The sequence below is a fragment of the Podarcis liolepis genome, assembly GCF_965112155.1.
Source record: "Podarcis liolepis genome assembly, chromosome: 2".
NCBI lineage: Eukaryota > Metazoa > Chordata > Lepidosauria > Squamata > Lacertidae > Podarcis > Podarcis liolepis.
Genome location: NC_139555.1, coordinates 16,474,480 through 16,495,241, shown reverse-complemented (window position 1 = coordinate 16,495,241; position 20,762 = coordinate 16,474,480). Strand labels below are relative to the sequence as shown.

At 44.8% G+C, this 20,762-nt stretch overlaps 1 protein-coding gene across 16 annotated transcripts in view; it reads left to right on the top strand.

The window, feature by feature from the left end:
- Positions 1–20,762, top strand: part of LIMA1 (LIM domain and actin binding 1) — a 68,464-nt gene that overhangs the window by 3,457 nt on the left and 44,245 nt on the right. For 8 of the 16 annotated variants that reach the window (XM_083489963.1, XM_083489965.1, XM_083489964.1 and 5 more), the window contains exons 2-3: positions 13,719–13,855; positions 19,997–20,042. In XM_083489963.1, the coding sequence (XP_083346089.1) occupies positions 13,737–13,855; positions 19,997–20,042 (165 nt within the window). In that variant the 5' untranslated portion in view covers positions 13,719–13,736. Of the gene's footprint in view, positions 1–6,113; positions 6,225–13,718; positions 13,856–19,996; positions 20,043–20,762 lie in introns of those variants that run through there. The other 8 variants (XM_083489962.1, XM_083489961.1, XM_083489952.1 and 5 more) reach the window with 6 other exon arrangements.

Sequence of the window (20,762 nt, the reverse complement as noted above, 5' to 3'; positions counted from 1 at the left end):
TGACTCACCACCACTTTTGTAAGGAAGGAGATTTTAGGAACAAGTGCCCTCATGTTTTAGCTGCTACTCTGCGCTTAGTGATTTCTTTTTCTTCTGATCTTGCTCTTTGATTGGCCACCCTTCCTCCTTGTTGCCTGTGCAAACTCTCCACCAAACCGGATAGAATTAGGCCCATGCAAAGTGCAGTCTCCCCCTTCTCGCTCTTCGGCTCCCCCACCCAGATCTGCCCACCCCACGTCCCATGATAATGGCTCTCCTCCTCATGGACCCATACTCTGCCTACAAAAAATTACTGCTCTTGCTCTCACTCTTCTCCTGCCACTGGACCCGCCCTCTGGTCATTCAGTTTTCAGGATGAGGAGGAGGATGAGCCTGAAAATGTGAAAAAAGGCCGTTTTTGAAGTCCAAACAGGACCAGGGACACTTTTCTCCAAAAAAAGGGACAATCACATTTTTCCAGGGATGGGTGGCAACCCTAGACTTGGGACTTGTCCACATTTGAGCATTATTTAGCTGTTAACCTGCTTTCCCCCTATTCAAATTAGGATGGAGTAGGTAGTTAATACTGATATGTATTTGAATTTTTCTAAAGAGAAGCCATTTTGTTTTTTCCTGTTCATACCAGTAGACATTCCCTTTTGTGTCTGTCCCCGCCTTTTAATTTGCTGCTTCTGTTATGCCAATTAAGAACTGATGTCGGACCTTGTTGTTTTAGTTCCCCACTCAATAAGTGTGCAAGAGCCCACAGTCAGGTGAAATTAAATTTGCTTGTGCAGTGTTCTGGTTGTGTGCAAATCTGAGGAATTGAAGAGGGGGGGGAATCCTCTATTCACGAGGATACTAGAACAGTTAGGAGCACAGTTAGGAGAATAGCAGAAAGTGACAATTGATCCACCCACCTAAAACATCGAAAAAATTGTCCTCTACCCTGAGTGGAGATTATTCACCTATCAGGTAAACCCAAGTTTACAGAGGAAAAACATTGGGATTGGGATTGTTTGAAGGCAACTATGCAGATGAAATGAGAATGCATACAGTTGCCAGTGCAGAATAAACTCAGAATAAGCTTCTGCGTGGATAAGCCCTTAATGCAGGCTTCCTCAACCTCGGCCCTTCAGATGTTTTGGACTACAATTCCCATCATCCCTGACCACTGGTCCTGCTAGCTAGGGATCATGGAAGTTGTAGGCCAAAAACATCTGGAGGGCCAAGGCTGAGGAAGCCTGCCTTAATGTAATACTGCTCCTGACTACCATTCTGTTTCTTTTCCTTTCTCTCCTGCCGTCTAATATTGTAGTGTGATGATAGCCTATTAGGTAAAAGTATTAATTAGACTAACTGCCTTGAACTTTTGAAGATGTCGATATTATAAAAGCTGAAGCTCTGGCAAGGCTGGGAGAAGGAATAGGGACAAGGACGCGGGAAATGTATGTATATCATATTTTTTTTGCTAGAAAAGGCTTCTGAGATAGTTTAGGCTACACTGAGAACTTGTGGCTTCTCAAGGTCATGCAGTGGTGTCTTTAGAAATGGTGAATTTTTCTGTGTGCATGCCACGCGAATGTATACAGCAAATGCATGACCACTAAAGGCACTCTAAAGGAACATGTGTTGCAGAACTAGCATGGTATGGGTCTGCCTGCTAAGGTGTGTACACTTGGTTTGCACCTTGTGCATTGAGTAAATCCACACACACCCCCAAGTTCCCTTGTGGAGCAGACACCCAAATCTGGGCCTGCCCAAACAAACCCAAAGCCCTCTGCAATGCTTTGCCCCTTGTTGGTTTAGAATGGCAGACTTCTTTCCAAATTCAGTGGTTAGCTACGTTGACTGTAAATCATCATTCTAGATTGTGCTGGCGAAGGCAGCTTCTAAAGGAAGTGTTAAGCTGAACTATTATGGTGGAGAAGCTTAATGAGGGAGCTCATGTGTACCGTGGCACAGAGCCAGCAAAGAGTCTGAGCATTTTGATGGCAAAAGCAGGTAATTGTACTATTGCAGATGTCCATCTCTTCTGCCATAAACGTTACCCCTGGAAACAAGAGACCCTTTCTACGGGGCGTTAAATGACCCCTTGTGTTTGAATATGAGCTTCCCGATTCAGTAGCGATCTCTTATCAGCCGGATCTTATTAGCAAATGGCTACAACTGTCTCTGGGTTAACTTCAGTTTTTCTTTCAAACATTCTGCCTGGGTTAGCGGTTGCTGTGCTGCAGAAAGTTTTAAAATAGGAGTTTTAAACTGCTGCAAAACCATTAGGAACTGGCTGTGAAGGAGGAGACTGTCGGGTCTCCAGAGAAAAGAGAATGACATGGTCGAAGTCTGCTATGCTAGGGGTGGTTGTTGTGTGTGTTTTTTAATTTAAAGATTAAAAACCCAGAACTGTCCCATGTCTACTTTATTAGGTTAAAATTTGTTTCACAAGCGCCAATCCGGGTGTTGGTTTTCCTTCCGTCTTTTCAATAACTAGTAATTTATGTATGTATGTATTCAGTTTATATCCTGCCCTTCCTCCTGAAAGAGCCCAGGGCAGCAACTCATCTATAATAAAGTTGAGGATGTGATAAAGGTTTAGAAAGGGAGTTTACTTTTATAGGAACGAGAGCAAGGGTGTAATATGGGGAGCAGCATTTGATTCTTATCTGCCAGTTTACAAGTTCTACAGATATCAACTTAATAGCCTTGTTTGATTCAAGGCATCTTCTAGAGCAGATTCCAGGGGCTAACATATTTGAAAAAAAAATGGTTTCATACTAGTTAATTCTGTTCAGTTCTGTATTTTCTGCTGCACAGGCAAGTTTAAACGAATCAATGTATGGGAAGGAGTAGTAAATTATTACTGAAAATAGTTCTGCAGGAGGCAAGAAAATTCAAAATGTTGTGGGGGAAAGTATTCAAGAAACTAAGGATGAATCACATTTCCTCTAATGTTTCTCTGATGAAAATAGGGACGTCCCATTCCACAATGATAATTTTGCTATTTATACTCCATCCACCAGACTGGGTTTCCCCAGTCTCTCTGGGCAGCTTCCCACATACAGTGGTACCTTGATTCTCGAATTTAATCCCCGGAATGGTTCAAAAACAAAGGCGCGGCTTCTGATTGGCTGCAGGAGCTTCACTCAATCAGAATCTGCGGAAGCCATGTCGGACGTTCGGCTTCCGAAAAACGTTCACGAACCAGAACACTCACTTCTGGGGTTGCGATGTTCGGGAGCCGATTTGTTTGACAACTAAGTTGTTTGACTACCAAGGTACCACCGTATAGAAAAACATAATACTGTAAAACATTAAACTTTTTTTTTAAAGCTTCCCTCTACAGGATTGCCTTCAGACGGCTCAGGGGTCAGATAACTTGATACCCTCCAACATTTCTCCAGTGAAAATAGAAGCATCCTAAGGAAAAGCAGGACATTCCGGGATCAAATCAGAAACTGGGGTGACTTCTCTAAATCAGGGATGTCCCTGGAAAATAGGGACACTTTGGGGGTCTGCAATTGTTATCAAGCCATTATAGTCTTGGTGTGTGTGTTCCATTTTGTTGCTGCTAAAACTAAAACCCTGCTATAAATAAAGCCCAGCAGAGCAACAACTGCTACCATTAGTTATCTGATTAGAAATTTTAATTAGTTTCCCCAAATATGTAGCTGTTGGTTAAGGAGTGGCATCTGAAGGTAGGGTGTTCTTATCCGCCACATCACATAATTCTGACTGATCAAAGGTTAAAGAACAGTGTTAAAGCTACATTTATCACTGCATAAAGTTTCCTGCCCATTTCCTTAACTCCGTGAGTGAACAGTAGTCTTGCTCCAGTTCCCTAGGTTTTCTGAAAGTGATCTAAACTAGAACTTTGTGTGAAATTTATTTAAAGAACAACCTCTTTTAAAAACAGTTCTAAGTTTTCATGTTTTCCACCCTGCATAATTCAGATTAGTTGTAGTGTGGCTGGAAGGGAGAAGACCCCTGAGATGATCTGTACACCGTAACATAGGGGTAGGCAGGCTGGTATAGATACTGAGTTTGGGTGTGATGCTGCAGTCGTGGCTGGAAGTGGACAACTTCTGCTTCTTTGGGCGGTCGCTTGTAGCCAAGTAAGATTGTCTTCCATGAACACGGTTTTAACAGTGAGTCTGTAAGTGACTCACCTTGTCGTGGTGACTGGGCTTGCACGTTCCTATGATCCTTGTGAGCAAAGCCGTTGGGAATCTCATACTCCCAGCAGGGTCACCCAGGGCAGTAAGGTCAAAGGGAAGGAGCTAGACAAAGAATGATCTAAGAAGTCCTCAACGGCAGAACTGGTGGATGATAACAAGCCTTATGTTATGACGGCTGTGAAGGCGGATGAAGGCTGCAGCAGATAAGAATCTACCAGTCGTCGTGATACTCATGCCATCGGAATAGAGCCTTACTGTGAAGACTGTGTGTTGGTCAGCGTGCACTGACCTATACACATAAATTCACGCACAGGCATTTTCCAAAAACCCATCCCAAACCCCAAAAGTCCCATGGCGGCCAGCAAATTGTAATGGGGGCAGGACTGTGAAATCTGGAAGCCCCTAGTCATGAACTGGCACATGGGCGGTGGATACAGATTCAGTTGCTCTGACTCAAGGAATGAGGCGGGTGAGCAGCTCGGCAGCTGTATCCATGACTGAGCAGCCCTATTTGGGATCTGCTCTGCTCACCCCCAAAAGGGGGAGAGGCTAGAAAAGGTGCCCTGAACATAGTCTGCCTCCCAGTTTCCCTGACTGGATTACCGCACCCAGTGGGGTCACCACCCAGCGGTCATAAAAGACAATTGAACTTTGGAACATGGAATATACAAACTTTGTTGGATAAGACAGATAATGAGCGTCCCAAACACAGAACTGCCATCATTGCAGGAGAGCTGTGTGTATTTTTAACATCAATACTACAGCGCTTCAAGAAACTCGGAAGAGCAGGTGAGGGACAACTGAAGGAAGTGGACAGCCATTTAATGTCCACTCATTCTGGAGTAGCCTTGGTGCACTCAGTGAAAATTCCTCCCTTATCCCGGAATGGATAACTTTGAAGTGGGAGTGACGTGACCATCTCGTGTTTGCTAAGAAACTTTTATCTCCTTTAAAGATTAACAATGCGCTTGGTAATCACCCAAAGGTTTCTGGGGATGAGAAACCTTAGATATGTCCGCAATGTGTTTACTTAGTGACGTCCATGTGAGTAAAGAGAATGCAGACTGAAATTCATAGGGAAAACGAACAGACTGGTAATGTTATCACTTCTGAAACAAACAACACCCTTGGCTGTCTCGATCATAATACCTGCCAATGTTAATGATAATCATGGCTTCGGACATGGTTTACAGGCGTAGCACAAATATTTATTATGTTATTTATTAGATTTGTAGACCAACGTATCCTATAGACTGCAGGCACTTCATGTTATTCTAAAACAATTATATTATACAAGTCAAAACTCTCTTTGGTAAAACGCAGCAGTGCAGAGTGAAAAGTTCAAGCCCGTGGGCAGCCAGTTCAGTCCCTCCAAAGGCCCTGGAGAAAAAGTGAGTTTTGACTTGGCGGTGGGATTCTGCCACCCTAGTTGACATCTTGCCTCTTCCACATGTGGCATGCCATAGCCGAAAAGGCCCTGTCTCGTGTCACTACACAGTGAACCACACTGCTGGTATAATGATAAAATGTATGCATGCTTCCCCGGCTGCAGGGTCCAGGACATTTGATATTGCATTCCCTGGGATTAATGCAGGAACTGTCTACTGAATCATTGCTGCTCTGATGCAAATCTGTTACAAAATTTGTGTGATCTCCACAGAAGCCTCACGCTTTCATAACTTCTTTGGAAAGGGGCAATGCTTTTATTGTATTGGTAGCATCACAATATTGGGCTTTAACAAGTCCCTGAAATTGAGAGGTACTTTTATTAAGACCAGCCTGATGTATTGTCTTAATCCTTGAGTTTTCCAGAGCGTAATGTTCGCAAAATAAGCTGTTTATCTTAAACTTTCCCCTTAATTCCCACTAATAATCGAAAAACAAAACTCTTATGAAATGCCTGGCTCCCAGATGTACCTGAAAATATTTGTACTCTTGGCAAAAGTACAAGCGTGTGCCAGTGCCTTTGCATGTTTCTACAGATGCACAAAAAGGCAAAACATTCTCTGGTGCTTTTGCAGTTCCGTAAGCTTCTTACTCAGTTGTTGTGGAGGCAGTTTCGTCGTTAAGGTGAGTCGCAAATACCTTTCGCTCTAAGCGCTCGTTTAGAGGGCAAGTGGACTCTAGGCCGAGGAGAAAAAAGCCATAAAGCTACTGAACTCTCCAAATCACTTTCAGACTTTCACCTTTCTTACCCTCTTTTTCTTAGCAATAATTTGTAGGGCAGAGTGAACGTCACAGCTGAAGCTTGCTGGAAGGGGCTGAGCTTTAGCAAAAGCCTGCAAGTTTTCTGTTGTTGCTTCAGAACGTGCTGTTCTCTGCTTCTGACTTGTATGTAGTTGCTGAGGAGGCTGTGGGGAACCTAGCAGTCTCTGTGTTAAAGCTTTCTGTACCTTCCCCCCCCCCTTCCCCGCCGCTTGTATTGAATTTCAGAACTCCTGACTTAAGCAAAGCTGACTGGTTCCCCAGCTATGGATCAGCTTCTGTACTCCCTAAACCATGCAAGGCTGCTTTGGGATCCTAAAGTCCACATTTGTCGCTCTCCAAAGCTTCTGTTTCATGGGGAGCGGCAAGAGGACCTACCTAGGCAATGTTTGCTCTGCAGATGAGTGTTCATGTGTAAACATTAACCAGAAAAAAACCCAAAAGCCACTTAGCTGTCCTGAACCAGTGCATGCATGAGGAAAAGGTGGGGAGTGAAAGCCATCAACCTGGATGGCCTCTGCTAATTTTGTTCGGAGGGAACCCTGGACTTCCTTGGAAGCTTATCAGCCATCCGTCTGTGAGATGCTCAGTACTGGCAAGCAAGCTCTGGGTGCGAGAGCCGGTCCTGCCCTGAAACTGCAGGTGGAGGGAGACAAATGTTCCAGAGCATGCTCAGTTTGTCGGGCAACAGGGAGGCCTAAGAGTGAGGCCAATGCCCTGTATGGGGTCTTCCACAATGCGTAGTTCAGTCCTTCCGGAAAGCCTTTCTTGGCGGTTGACACAGCAGAGTATGGAACAGTTAAATGGAACCGATGCGTTCTGCCGAAATCAATAGTGCTAAAACCCGTAGACCTGAAAGTTCATATTGGCACTTAAAACGGCACTTTGCAGTTGGAGAAGCTTCACCCCCCCTTTTTTTAAAGCGGTAAAGAAGAGCATATAAATTAAGGTCGCAATCGGTTTGTAAACAAACGTAATCCTATTATTGCCGAGTGAATATGTAATATGAAATTGTGGAGCTGTGCCTATCAAAAGTCTCCAATGTAGTGAGATACAGTGGCATAAAATATTAGTCTAATGCAAGAAAGAGCAGGAGGGAGGAGAGTTATATATGTAGTCAGTTTAATCTGCAGGATTAGTCTTCAGGGCTGAGATTGAGTGGCACACTTATTCATTGTTTGAGGCTATTTTGTTGCTGGTGTGTCTCTGCAACACACCGAGTAGTGTTGGTAAGAAAGCTCACCTTTTAATATTAAATCCTTATGCTGCAGTATCTCAGAAAGGGGTCCATAGCGAAGTTTTGGTGGAATGCAAACTTATTTAAACTTAATCCACGTTTAAATGGCTGGCAGCCTTCGTATGTGTGAGCTCATGCAACACCTGTGGTGTTTAATGCCACTGGCAGTGGTTGATGTTCTGTGCTTCTCAGTCTTATTTTCCAAGTGGAGCTAAATCTTTCTTACTGCATTGCTTTTTGTGCTCCCCCTGGCAGTGCCATGTACCCCCTAAACTGGTTGCTTTACCAGGCAGAAGACGGGCTTTTTGTTTGCTTGGAGGCTCATAAGGAAGAACTTGGTGCATTTGTCTTAATGCAGACTGTTGTGTTCTTGCTACTGACCTCTAAGAACATCATCATCATCATCATCATTTATTATTGATACCCCGCCCATCTGGCTGGGTTTCCCCAGCCAATCTGGGCGGCTTCCAACAGAATATTGAAATCCAATAATCTATTAAACATTAAAAGCTTCCCTAAACAGGGCTGCCTTCAGATATCTTCTAAAAGTCTGGTAGTTGTTGTTCTCTTTGACATCTGGTGGGAGGGCATTCCACAGGGCGGGTGCCACTACTGAGAAGGCCCTTTGCCTGGTTCCCTGTAACTTGGCTTCTCGCAGCGAGGGAACCACCAGAAGGCCCTCAGCACTGGACCTCAGCGTCCAGGCAGAACAATGGGGGTGGAGACGCTCCTTCAGGTATACTGGGCCGAGGCTGTTTAGGGCTTTAAAGGTCAGCACCAACAGTTTGAATTGTGCCTGGAAACGTACTGGGAGCCAGTGTAGGTCTTTCAAGACCGGTGTTATGTGGTCTTGGCGGCCGCTCCCAGTCACCAGTCTAGCTGCAGCATTCTGGATGTTACTGACCTCTTAAGCACATGAAATACCCTAAGGATCCAAATGTATAGAGCAGCCTGTAGAGCTCAGTTGGTTCAAGGGTGTTGCTGATAAAGCCAAGGTTGCAGGTTCGATCCCTGTATGGGACAGCTACATATTCCTCTATTGGACTGCATGATCCTCAGGGTCCTGTCGAACTCTACAATTTTATGTTTAGTGTGCAGCTTTCTCCCCCCCCCCTTACCTGCCACCAGTTGGCACTAGGGCTGCGCGATATATCGTTCAAAACCGGTTTGAAGCCCATATCGTGATGCCGGTTTCATTATTTTTGACCTGGCAATGTTGTTGTTTAGTCGTTTAGTCATGTCCAACTCTTCGTGACCCCCTGGACCAGAGCACGCCAGGCCCTCCCGTCTTCCACTGCCTCCCGCAGTTTGGTCAAACTCATGTTGGTAGCTTTGAGAACACTGTCCAACCATCTCGTCCTCTGTCGTCCCCTTCTCCTTGTGCCCTCCATCTTTCCCAACATCAGGGTCTGGCAATACATTGGCAATACATTGTGAATTATGGTGCGTTCGTGCGCATGCTATGCAAAAATCACAATGTAGGGAAAAGCGTGATGCCAGCCAATGCTTCTCTCAATTCCTGCAGCCCCTGTTAACTCGGCTGGCTCAGCTCTCTCCTGGCTCCAGCAGGGGGCAGCGAATCACGAGGGCAGGAGCCGGCAAAAAACCACAGAGCGGGGAAAACCATGAAGCCAGCCAATGCCTCCATCTTTATTTCAGACAGCGCGATATATAGCAATATGTCACAATGTTTAGCTGGTGATCCATCGCAATGTTGACATGCACTGCTCAACTTCCTTGAGCAACGGCTGTGTGGCATTATACTTAAGGCCGAACTTTTGTGCCCGTTCCATTCCCCCCCAATTTTTTATTCATTTTATAACACAAATAAAGAACACAAACAGAAAAACAAGCAATACAAATAAATTCTTGTCATATCCTTATTTTTCTAAATATTGTTAAGTGGGCTTCCCCGAGTCCCACCTATCTGATTTTCATTTTACTTCATCTTTAGCAGTTTATATATATCATAATTTCTAACCATTTTTTAAAATCACACTTAAAATAACTTTTTTATCACTTGCAAATAATACTATTTTAAAATACCCTATCTTCTAATTCTAACACTACAGCCTGTATCCACTTCCAAAGCTATTCTAAGTTTTAAATATTAACATATTTTTTCAAATATTCCTTAAACTTCTTCCAGTCTTCTTCCACCGTCTCTTCTCTCTGGTCTCGGAGTCTCCCGGTCAGTTCGGCAAGTTCCATATAGTCCATCATCTTCATCTGCCATTCTCCGATAGTTAGTAAATCTTGTTTCTTCCAATTCTTCGCTAGCAATATTCTCACATCTGTTGTGGCGTACAGAAAAACTTTTGCTCCCATTCCAGGGCCAAGTGACATGAACGTACGTCCCTGCACTGGTTTGTATGACGGCTGTCTCTGTCTTGGCAGTTTAGGGCAAGGTTCACACAAACTGCGGAGACACGACATTGTGGCCAGGCCAGGGGTTGGGAGCTTAGCATGCTGAAATGCTAGTTTGAAAGAGAGAAAACATTGGCACACGGGAAAGTAGCTACAAACAAGGGAAGGGTTCTAGCCTAGTCTGTACTGGCTTGTCTAAGGGCCAAACGTGTTTGCCTGGATTGCGCAAATGACGGCCGTGGAACCTCTTGTCCCATAGTTGAATGGTGAAAGTTCATTACCTGCTTCGACATGTTGGAAGGTGCATTAACCTGAAGCCACTGATGCAGGCAAACCGACAAATATGCATTGCAATTGTGATATTAGGAAACACCCCAGAGAGTCCATATACGGCATAGCTGTCAACTTTCAGATTTGAAAATAAGGGATCAGCAGCCTCACCTGTCCCAGGGACAGTCTATGGGATATCTAACTATCCAGGATAGCAGCGGGAAACTGTGCTGGAATAAGGGAATTTCCCGCAAAAAAAAGGGAAGGTTGATAGCTATGATATACAGTGGTACCTCAGGTTAAGTACTTAATTCGTTCCGGAGGTCCGTTCTTAACCTGAAACTGTTCTTAGCCTGAAGCGCCACTTTAGCTAACGGGGCCTCCCGCTGCTGCCGCGCCACCAGAGCCCGATTTCTGTTCTTATCCTGAAGCAAAGTTCTTAACCTGAGGTAATATTTCTGCATTAGCGGAGTCTGTAACCTGAAGCGTATGTAACCCGAGGTACCACTGTACGGTCTTTGAGCAGATCGCATCCCTTGCGTGCTTAAATTTTCAGCTTTGGATCTCATGCACACAGGAGCAAGTTGGGGAACCTGCCAAATGCTTAAAAATTGGCTGTGTCTGAGGCCAAAGGTCCCTCGTCTGTACTCCACCCTCCCCAATTTGCCCTGCTTAGTGCTTCGTGTTATTGCTATGCTTTCTCATCCCCTTATGAATGCCTATGTGCGTGAGAACCTGTGCTTTTAACTGAATTCGCCAAGCCCTGCTCTTGTGGCCTTTTCCTGTCATTTTCTGCTGCTGCTACTCCTTTTATTATTCCAGAGAATAGAAAGAGTCTGTCCCTCGGGTCAACCTCCACCCAGGGGAATGTAACTTCCTCTAGATTGGTTTCTGTGGTCAGGTCATTTTCCCAAGCTAGCAAAGTAGAAGAACCAGTTCTCGTACTTAATTTGAACAGGGTCTTCTTGCTGCTGTTGGGCCTCTCTGCATCTGGTTTTGGAACTTGGATTTAAGTGGGCAGTGTCTCCTGGTTAGCTTCCCTTCACCTGCGGGCTGCCTGCAAAATGAGATTTAAGATGTTTGATGTAGTGCACCTCGCTTCCCTCAGTAGATCTCTTCCCCTTCTTAAAATCTCAGAGTGAGCAGAGGTGGGAAAATCAGCCCTCCCTCGCCCGTCAACTTGCCTGAATGACTGCTTCGTGTTGTTTGTTTTGGCAGACTCCGATGCCCGCTCTGTCCCTGTGTCTCCTTTGGCAGTACTGTTACAGGACGTAATAATGTCATCCACAAATCAAGGGTTCATTCATCCCTTACTCATCCAATGTGATATATGCCACCATCTGCCAGCAATGCCCTTTCTATATTCCTCATAGGACAACACAGGCCAGTCCCTATGCAAAAGAATAAATGGACACAAATCTGACATCAGAAATGACATTATTCAAAAGCTATTAGGGGAACATCCCCGGAGCGAATTATACTTCAAAGGGAGACTGCAGTGTGGCTCTCAATTCACCAGGAACGTAAATGTTATTGCTTGCGGATTGAACAGAGACAAAGGGGTTTTAGCACATTATCTCTGTTGATTGGCATACCAAGGTCAGGGAAATTTGTGGTACCAGATAACTTTTAACTATGTAATTACCACTGTCTGATGATGATTCATTTTTTGCATTTCCTTCTGATGTTGCTGTTTACACTATCCCTCTCCCCCTGTCCAGCTCTGCCCAATGTTATACAGTAGTACCTTGGGTTAAGAACTTAATTCGTTCTGGAGGTCCGCTCTTACCCTGAAACTGTTCTTAACCCAAGGTACCACTTTAACTAATGGGGCCTCCCGCTGCTGCCACACGATTTGTGTTCTCATCCTGAAGCAAAGTTCGTAACCCGGGGTACTATTTCTGGGTTAGCGGAGTCTGTAACCTGAAGCGTCTGTAACCTGAAGCGTTTGTAACCCGAGGTACCACTGTATTCGGGAAAACACTTTATGCATTTGTTGTAGTAGTAGTAGTAATAATAGTAATAACCCTCCTTCTGTTCTCCTTTAAGGCCCATCTCTTATGTATTTTGGTGTTTTCATTTTGTGAACAGGGATCTTCAGAGGAACGGCGGTATACAAATTTAATAAATAATAAAAGCATCATCTCTCAGGCTGTTTCCAGAGGAAGCTGCCCTGACTTACATTTTAACTATGGCCGGATCCAGAGGTTCAGGAAGCTTGAATAAATTCTAGCTCTTTACTGGATCCAGCATTTTAGGGGGAGTCTAGAACCCCCAGACTCACAACACTATGATGATGGAATCCAGAGGAAAGAGATTACAATGCTGCTAACTTTCATGCAGTTCATGGTAACTCGGGGGAAATGCTAACTCACCTTCTTGGTAAAGGATGCTATTGGTTAATTTTTTTGTCTACCTTTCAGATGCTTCAGAGGTTATTCATTCCTGCTCCCTGCAGTATCCTTGATTAGTTCTTCTTAGCCGGTGTTGTGCCATAGTTAGTGTAGGGCTTGGACATTGGCAAGATTTCTTCTTTTAGTGTCAATAATAATAATGAATAATAATAATAATAAGAAGTATACCTGCCCATCTGGCGGGGTTCCATTCATTTCAAGCAGCCTTTGCAATGAAAACAATGCCACCCATAGGCTTCAGATCCATAAATGAGTTGAGCTATGCTTATTTCATTGCCTTTGATTTACCGTATTTTTCCGTGTACCGTATAAGACTAGTTGTTGTTTTTTTACCCAAAAAATAGGTTTAAAATTGGGGCTCGTCTTTATACACGGGTAGTGCTGAGGGATGTTTTCTTAATTTGGGGTCCCCCCAAATAGGGGGTGTCTTATACATGGGGGCGTCTTATAGATGGAAAAATACGGTACTTCAAATTGTGTTTTAAAATAGTTTGAGCAGTGGCAGCCAACTAACTCATTTTGTCAGTGCAAGGATTTATGCTTGTGCAATGGAACAACCCCCTTTTCTCTGCATCTTCCCCAGATCTCCTCCAACTGCCCTGCGAACAGTCTTGGGGGAGGAGAGGGGAGGAAGAGGTGGAATAAGTTAGCTGGCTACCACCCATTATTTCTGCTGTGCTTGGCTTTTTTCCTTCAAGATAATCAGCTAGTATTGCAATATAAAGCTTCCACTACAGTTGAACTTATCCATAACTCATTGAGAAGTGTTTGCATGGGAACTGCGTTTGCTGAGGCTCCTCAACTGTAACCTCCTCTTCTTGTAACGCAGATTACGCAACTATAAGATGGGGGGCGGGTGTCTTTGTTGCTGTGGATATGTTTTTCTTTTTTAGTAATTCAACTGAAGATATCTTCAGGCATATTTCAGGGAATCTAGCATGAAACCAATTAAGCCTGCCTTTCTTTTTTAACAACTTGAGAGCAGGCAGTGGAATGAAGAGAAATGTAGAAGTCTGCCATGGAGCAAGAGAAGTATTCAACGTAAAATCTTTTCCCCCATTCGCTCTCTAGTTGCTGTTGCATTTCAAGATGGAGCCGTCTCCCTTTAACAGAAGGCAATGGACTTCACATTCTCTGAGGATCACTGCCAAGGAGTTGTCTTTTGTCAACAAGAACAAGTCATCGGCTCTCATGGAGAGGTTCTCCAAGTAAGTTCTGCGACTGTCCTGTCCAAGAGTACTGACTGTTCTTTCTACGAGAACAGGGGTAACAACTAGCAGCTTGCCATACTGGGGTTTTTTGTATGTATTTTGAAGAGCACGAGACTCCTAATCTGGGGTTTGAGCCCCAAATTGGGCAAAATATTCCTGCACTGCAGGGGGTTGTCCTTAGATCACCCTCGTGGTCCCTTCCAACTCTAGGATTCTATGATTCTACTATTGTGCTGGAGAAACTGAACATTATTCTTGACATAGGTCTTCCCTCTGGCTTAATCTGGACATTCCCATCCTTCCAAACCACGGTTTCGTATTCCTGTAAATTTAGAACACAACAACAACAACAACAACAACAACAACAACAACAACAACAACAACAACAACAATTTTATTATTTACAACCCGCCCATCTGGCTGGGTTTCCCCAATCACTCTGGGCGGCTCCCAACTGAATATTGAAAACACGATCAAACATCAAGCATCAAAAACTTCCCTAAACAGGGCTGCCTTCAGATGTCTTCCAAAAGTCAGTTGTTTATTTCCTTGACATCTGATGGGAGGGTGTTCCACAGGGCAGGCGCCACTACCGAGAAGGCCCTCTGCCTGGTTCCCTGTAACCTCACATCTCGCAGTGAGGGAACCGCTAGAAGGCCCTGGGAGCTGGACCTCAGTGTCTGGGCAGAACAATGGGGGTGGAGATGCTCCTTCAGGTATACTGGGCTTGACTTTCCCAGGTGTACAGGCGAGTTATGCTTTAACAACTTGTTTGCTTTTTGTTCTGTCTTCTCTGCATTTCTTATTTTAATGGCCTCTGGAGGTGCATTTGTGATTATGGGTTGTCAATTCAGACGTCACACTCAACCAGCGTTTGCTATGATGCCAGAACTGAGCCCCTGTGTATTAGAGCTGTTCTCCTTTGCAGAGATTACTGAACAGAGGACTGGGGGATGTCACCATGTTTTTGTTGAACTAGGAAAACAAACATCGTGGTAGCTAAGGTGTGTAGCTTGCCAAATCATCTACCTTAAGTGTTTTCAGGAAATGCTTCCACTGGATTCCTGATAGAGATAGCAGCTCAGTTTGAGGTTTCTGAAGGAGGAAATAATAGAATCAAAAGGAGTTGGCTTTTGTAATCCATGCTTTCAGCAATCCTAGCTGGTATGAACATGACAACGCCTTCTCCGCTGACAGAAATTGGAACTGGCTGCATGTGGAAGCATTCAATGTGGGGCACGGGAGGCTAGCCACTCTGAATATTTTAAAACACCTTGTTGCTTAAGAAATGTGGCCTGTTAAGAGGCTTAACATGACGTTTCTTCTGCCAGTGCTTGTGTGTAATTTCCTTACCCACTGAAAAAGAGACACCCCCCCAACAGTTCAGCAGGAGGTTTACAGACATCTGATCTTTGTACTAATAATGTCCTGATCCTGTACTTGTACAACACCTCAATGAGTACTTTTTTGGCCTCTTTTTAGAAAGTGCAGTAGAATCCCAAACAATCCAGAGTCTTCAGGAAAACTATCAGCATAGACTGTGTGTCTATATATGGATTGTCCATATGTATATAGAGTTATATTTATTAGTCCCCTGTTCACAAAAAGTGAAACTCAAAGCCCCTACGAAAATGAACGTTTAAAACAAGGAATATCTGTCTGTCCTGTCTGTCTGTATCTATCTATATCTCCCTCTTTGGAAGCACTGTTCCTGATACCCAGATCCAGCTCTGCTTCTCTGAATCCTAGTGCTACATAATCCCTGTGCAGCAGGTCCATTTTTTGCTTCTAGGATTTCAGAACTATAAATGCCCTGCGTTTATTTGCTTCCAATTATGTTTCAACACATTGGCACATTTATTGTGGTCAGATGCCACCCAGTGGCAAGAAGAGTTGGGCTGGGCCAGCGTGAAGATGCTTTTATTTATCCTCTTGTCCCGTGTAAAATTCAACATTTTGGAGCACAGGGTGCAGGGAGAGATGCAAAAGTAGGAGCTTTCTTCTTTGATTTGTACTGTTTCTCCAGCCTAGCAAAATGATAAAGTGGCAGGGAATGAACCCCCTGCCACATAAGGGAGCCAGCGAAGTGAGGTGCTTAAGAGTGTTAGACCATCACCCAGGAAACCTTGCTGCTCAACCACTGATGCTCAGCCATGAAGCTCCTTGTGGTTGACCTTGAACCAGTCACTATCTCCTATCCTAATCTACTGTGCAGAGTTATAAATTGCAGGGACTGTTACCATCAGCATTTGAAATTCGCCAGGCGCATTTTTCACCTGGCTATTGGCCACTGGCAACCAAGTGAAGATGCCTGGGTGCCAGGATGGTGCCTGGTGTCTCCACCATCTGGAGGTGTATGCCAGGGGATCCTTGGGTCTTGACTGTTTTCACACACTAGCAACACATCCTGTAGAATTCCATCCATTATATTTTATCTGCACAATCAGAGTGGATTTCAGGAGCCAAAAAGTCGTAATAAAAAAAATATGACTTTTGAGCCATCTAGCCCCCAAAATGGAAACTAGGCATTCCGTTTTAGAGACCCTGGTTTAAGGAGCCATTTGGCACCTAGCTTCTATATCTGTAACATTGCTTAACATGTATTCCCCTTTGTTGTTGTTGTTTAGTCGTTTAGTTATGTCCAACTCTTCGTGACCCCAGCCCCCACCCCATCCAAGAACCTTGCTGAGGTACACTGAATTTTTGTGAACCAGGAGGGCTGTACTCCTTTTGCCTCAAATTCCTAACCTGGTTTGAAAAATGGATTCAGAGATACTGTTTTATTCCTTTGACCTTCAGGGGCGCCGACTTATAAAAAATATTGGGGGAGCCCGCGAAAGCTCATGAATAATAAATAAGCTCATGAATATGCAGATAAAGTGGCGCCGCCTCCTCGTGAGCGAATAGGGGAGAGCGTGCTGCGCCTATTAATCAGCTCCGAAGGAAATTGGGTGGAGCTTTTGCTCGGGAGGGAGGGCAGGAGGCATGCAGCCCGACCCTGTGCATTTTGGGCTGGGGGAGGGGCGGCGGTGGCGCTCTGCTGGAGGGGCGCCCGAGATTATTGGGGGGGTGGAGCCCCCCCAAACGAATTTTTGAGGGGGCTCGGGCCCCCTCAGGCCCCATGGAGTCGGTGCCTATGTTGACCTTCCCTTGTAGGGCTTTAGGAGGGGCCCAGAGATGTCCTGTGATCTTCCTTTCTTTCCCACAATAATGTTTATTGAGTTTCATACAAATATAACACATACTGTAAAACAAATAAAACAAAAATATAAAACAACTAAAATGAATAAAAATAGAAGATATAACAACAAACACATAAACAATACAAATTAATTAAAGTTCCAACCTCATAAACATATTGCTTGACTTCCTCTAGTCCCTCCCATCTGAATTTCCTTGTAACTGAATGTAACAGCTTTCCAATATCATTATTCAAAGACAATATTCCAATTAAAATCAGATTTCTTAACTTTTCTCAACATTCTAAATCTCATTTATTTAATGAACTCCTAATTTAATCCTAGGCCTATTTGGTACTTTCAGGTAACTTCTAATTTTTAATATTACAATATTTATTCAAATAGACTTTAAATTTCTTCCAATCCCTTTCCTAATGCCACAGAACCAGTAACCCCCCCCACCCTCATGCGCAGGAGCGCAATGTATGTGCCTGACCCACACGCTGGGGAACCCTGACCTTGAAAGTGGTGGTCCGAGTTAAGAATAAATCACCTGAGAGATGCTTGTCTGCTGGGTCCATTGTGTGGTACATGCAGCTGAAGAATGGCTTGCAAGAAGGACTGAGTGCATATCTGCAGGCTACGGAAAGAATACTTAGGAAATTCAGGGGAGAGGTTATCCGGTGAACATTAGTCATGGGTGTGGTAACCAGGCCTTATCAAGAACTGCTGACTCTGGTGTCTCCTCCAAATGGCTTTTATTTGGGGACAGTTGAGCATTTAAATGCAGAGCAACTCCACTTCAAACTGCATTGTGAGTTAAGGGCTTTTAACCATTCTCAGTCAGAGGCCACAGGGGGCTTAATCTCCCCCAAACTGCTTTGTTGTTTAGTCGTTTAGTTGTGTCCGACTCTTCGTGACCCCATGGACCAGAGCATGCCAGGCACTCCTGTCTTCCACTGCCTCCCACAGTTTGGTCAGACTCATGTTGGTAGCTTCAAGAACTCTGTCCAACCATCTCGTCCTCTGTCGTCCCCTTCTCCTTGTGCCCTCCATCTTTCCCAACATCAGGGTCTTTTCCAGGGAGTCTTCTCTTCTCATGAGGTGGCCAAAGTATTGGAGCCTCAGCTTCAGGATCTGTCCTTCCAGTGAGCACTCAGGGCTGATTTCCTTCAGAATGGAGAGGTTTGATCTTCTTGCAGTCCATGGGACTCTCAAGAGTCTCCTCCAGCACCATAATTCAAAAGCATCAATTCTTCGGCAATCAGCCTTCTTCATGGTCCAGCTCTCACTTCCATACATCACTACTGGGAAAACCATAGCTTTAACTATACGGACCTTTGTTGGCAAGGTGATGTCTCTGCTTTTTAAGATGCTGTCTGGGTTTGTCATTGCTTTTCTCCCCAGAAGCAGGCGTCTTTTAATTTCGTGGCTGCTGTCACCATCTGCAGTGACCCAAACTGCTAGTCTGTCATATACAGTGGTGCCTCGCAAGACGAAATTAATTCGTTCCGCAAGTTTTTTTTTCTTGCGAGTTTTTCGTCTTGCGAAGCACGGTTTCCCATAGGAATGCATTGAAAATCAATTAATGCGTTCCTAGGGAAACCGCCTTCAGACCAGGTCCGGGGACAGTCTGTCCCCCGACCTCTTCTGAAGGCTGGGGGGGGAACAAGGGCTTCTGAAGGCTGGGGGGGGCTGGGCAAGCAAGCCCATAGGGAAATTCGTCTTGCGAAGCGCCTCCGAAACAGAAAACCCTTTCGTCTTGCGGGTTTTCCGTCTTGCGAGGCATTCGTCTTGCGGGGTACCACTGTAATTGGCTTTTAAAGAACTCTTAAAGCACAGTTTAAAAGAATTTGCTGCTGCAGGGTGTGTTTTGTGGGATCCTAAAGACTGAATGGATGTATTGTGGCATAGGTTTTTGTGGATTACTGAGATGCGTGATGTGTTGTTTCCAGTCAATTTACCATTTTCTCCTTCTCTACCCATTCACATGGATGTATCTGTACCCACCAACCGAGAGGGTGGTGCTTGCCATACATGAAAGCTCATGCCATGATTAATGGAGGCACTTAAGACGTTTATTGCTGCTGCTGAATATTTTGTTACAGGCTTATGACACCATATAGTTTAGAGCATGAGTAGGCAAACTTCGCCTTCTAAATCCGGCCCATGGACTGTTCAGAAATCAGCATGTTTTTACATGAGTAGAATGTGCCCTTTTATTTAAGTGCATCTCTGGGTTATTTGTGGGGCCTGCCTGGTGTTTTTACATGAGTAAAATGCGGGCTTTTATTTAAAATGCATCTCTGGGTTATTTGTGGGGCATAGGAATTCGTTCATCCCCCCCCCCATATAGTACGGTCCCACCACAAGGTCTGAGGGACAGTGGACCAGCCCCCTGCTGAAAAAGTTTAGCGGCTTCTTTCTCCTTCGCCAAACAGCCTTGTCAGTCATCCAACATTTAGCAGATCCTCGAATGACCCACACATACAAACGTTGTGCGTGCTTCACTTTGCAAGTTTAAAAGTAAAGGTAAAGGTACCCCTGACCATTAGGTCCAGTCGTGACCAACTCTGGGGTTGCGGCGCTCATCTCGCTTTATTGGCCAAGGGAGCCAGCGTACAGCTTCCGGGTCATGTGGCCAGCATGACTAAGCCGCTTCTGGTGAACCAGAGCAGCGCACAGAAACGCCGTTTACCTTCCCGCCGGAGTGGTACCTATTTATCTACTTGCACTTTGAGGTGCTTTTGAACTGCTAGGTTGGCAGGAGCTGGGACCGAGCAACGGGAGCTCACCCCGTCGCGGGGATTCGAACCACCGACCTTCTGATCGGCAAGTCCTAGGCTCTGTGGTTTAACCCACAGCGCCACCCCCGTCTGCAAATTTAGGACTGAGAATAAAGCTATTTCTCTCTCCATTTCTCTCACTAACCCTTCTCTCTACCCCTTTCCCCACAAAGGTACCAGAAAGCAGCCGAGGAAGCAACTGCGGAGAAAAAAAGAAGTGTAAGTATTGAAAAGATATTCATGGAATGAATTGCCACGTGAAAACCATGACAGCATTGGAGTTTCTCCATTTCCTGTAGTGGCTGCTCTTGAGTGTCCTCAAGAGAGTTGTCTTGTATCTTCATCTGGTGTTGACTAGGAAACTTGCTTTGTGGATGCTTTTGTTTGGCTCCTGAGCTCCAGGCCTTGCCCAGCCTCTGACCCACTTTCTTGTCCTTTCAGGGGTTGACCGAAGCACAAGGAAGTCAAGTGACTTTCCCTGGGGTCATGCACTGACTCTCTCTGTATCAGCTTCTCAAAACCAGAACGCTCTAAGCTCCCAAGTCCTTTGTCCTAACCTCAAAACTTCCATGAATAGCCTTCTCTGTGCTCTGAAGAAAAAGCAGCTGTTAGATTCTGTACCTTTTCGCTCATTGCTTAGCTTTGAGGCTTAAATGGATGCTCGCATTTAGTTCCGAATTTCTACCTGCGCTGCTACCTAAAGGATACCCTGTAGGAGGAGATGGAGCTGACCTTGATTCCCAATTCCTGATTATTTTATTCAACACAGAAATATAGAAGCTGTTTGAATAAGGAACTGAAGTTGGTATCCCTCCGCTTTCCAAAATAACTTTTTGTACCACCCCAAATCCATGCCACCCAGAGGATTTCTGTTTCTAAGTAACAGTGGACGCTCAGGTTGTGAACATGATCCGTGCGGGATGCAAGTTCGCAACCCAC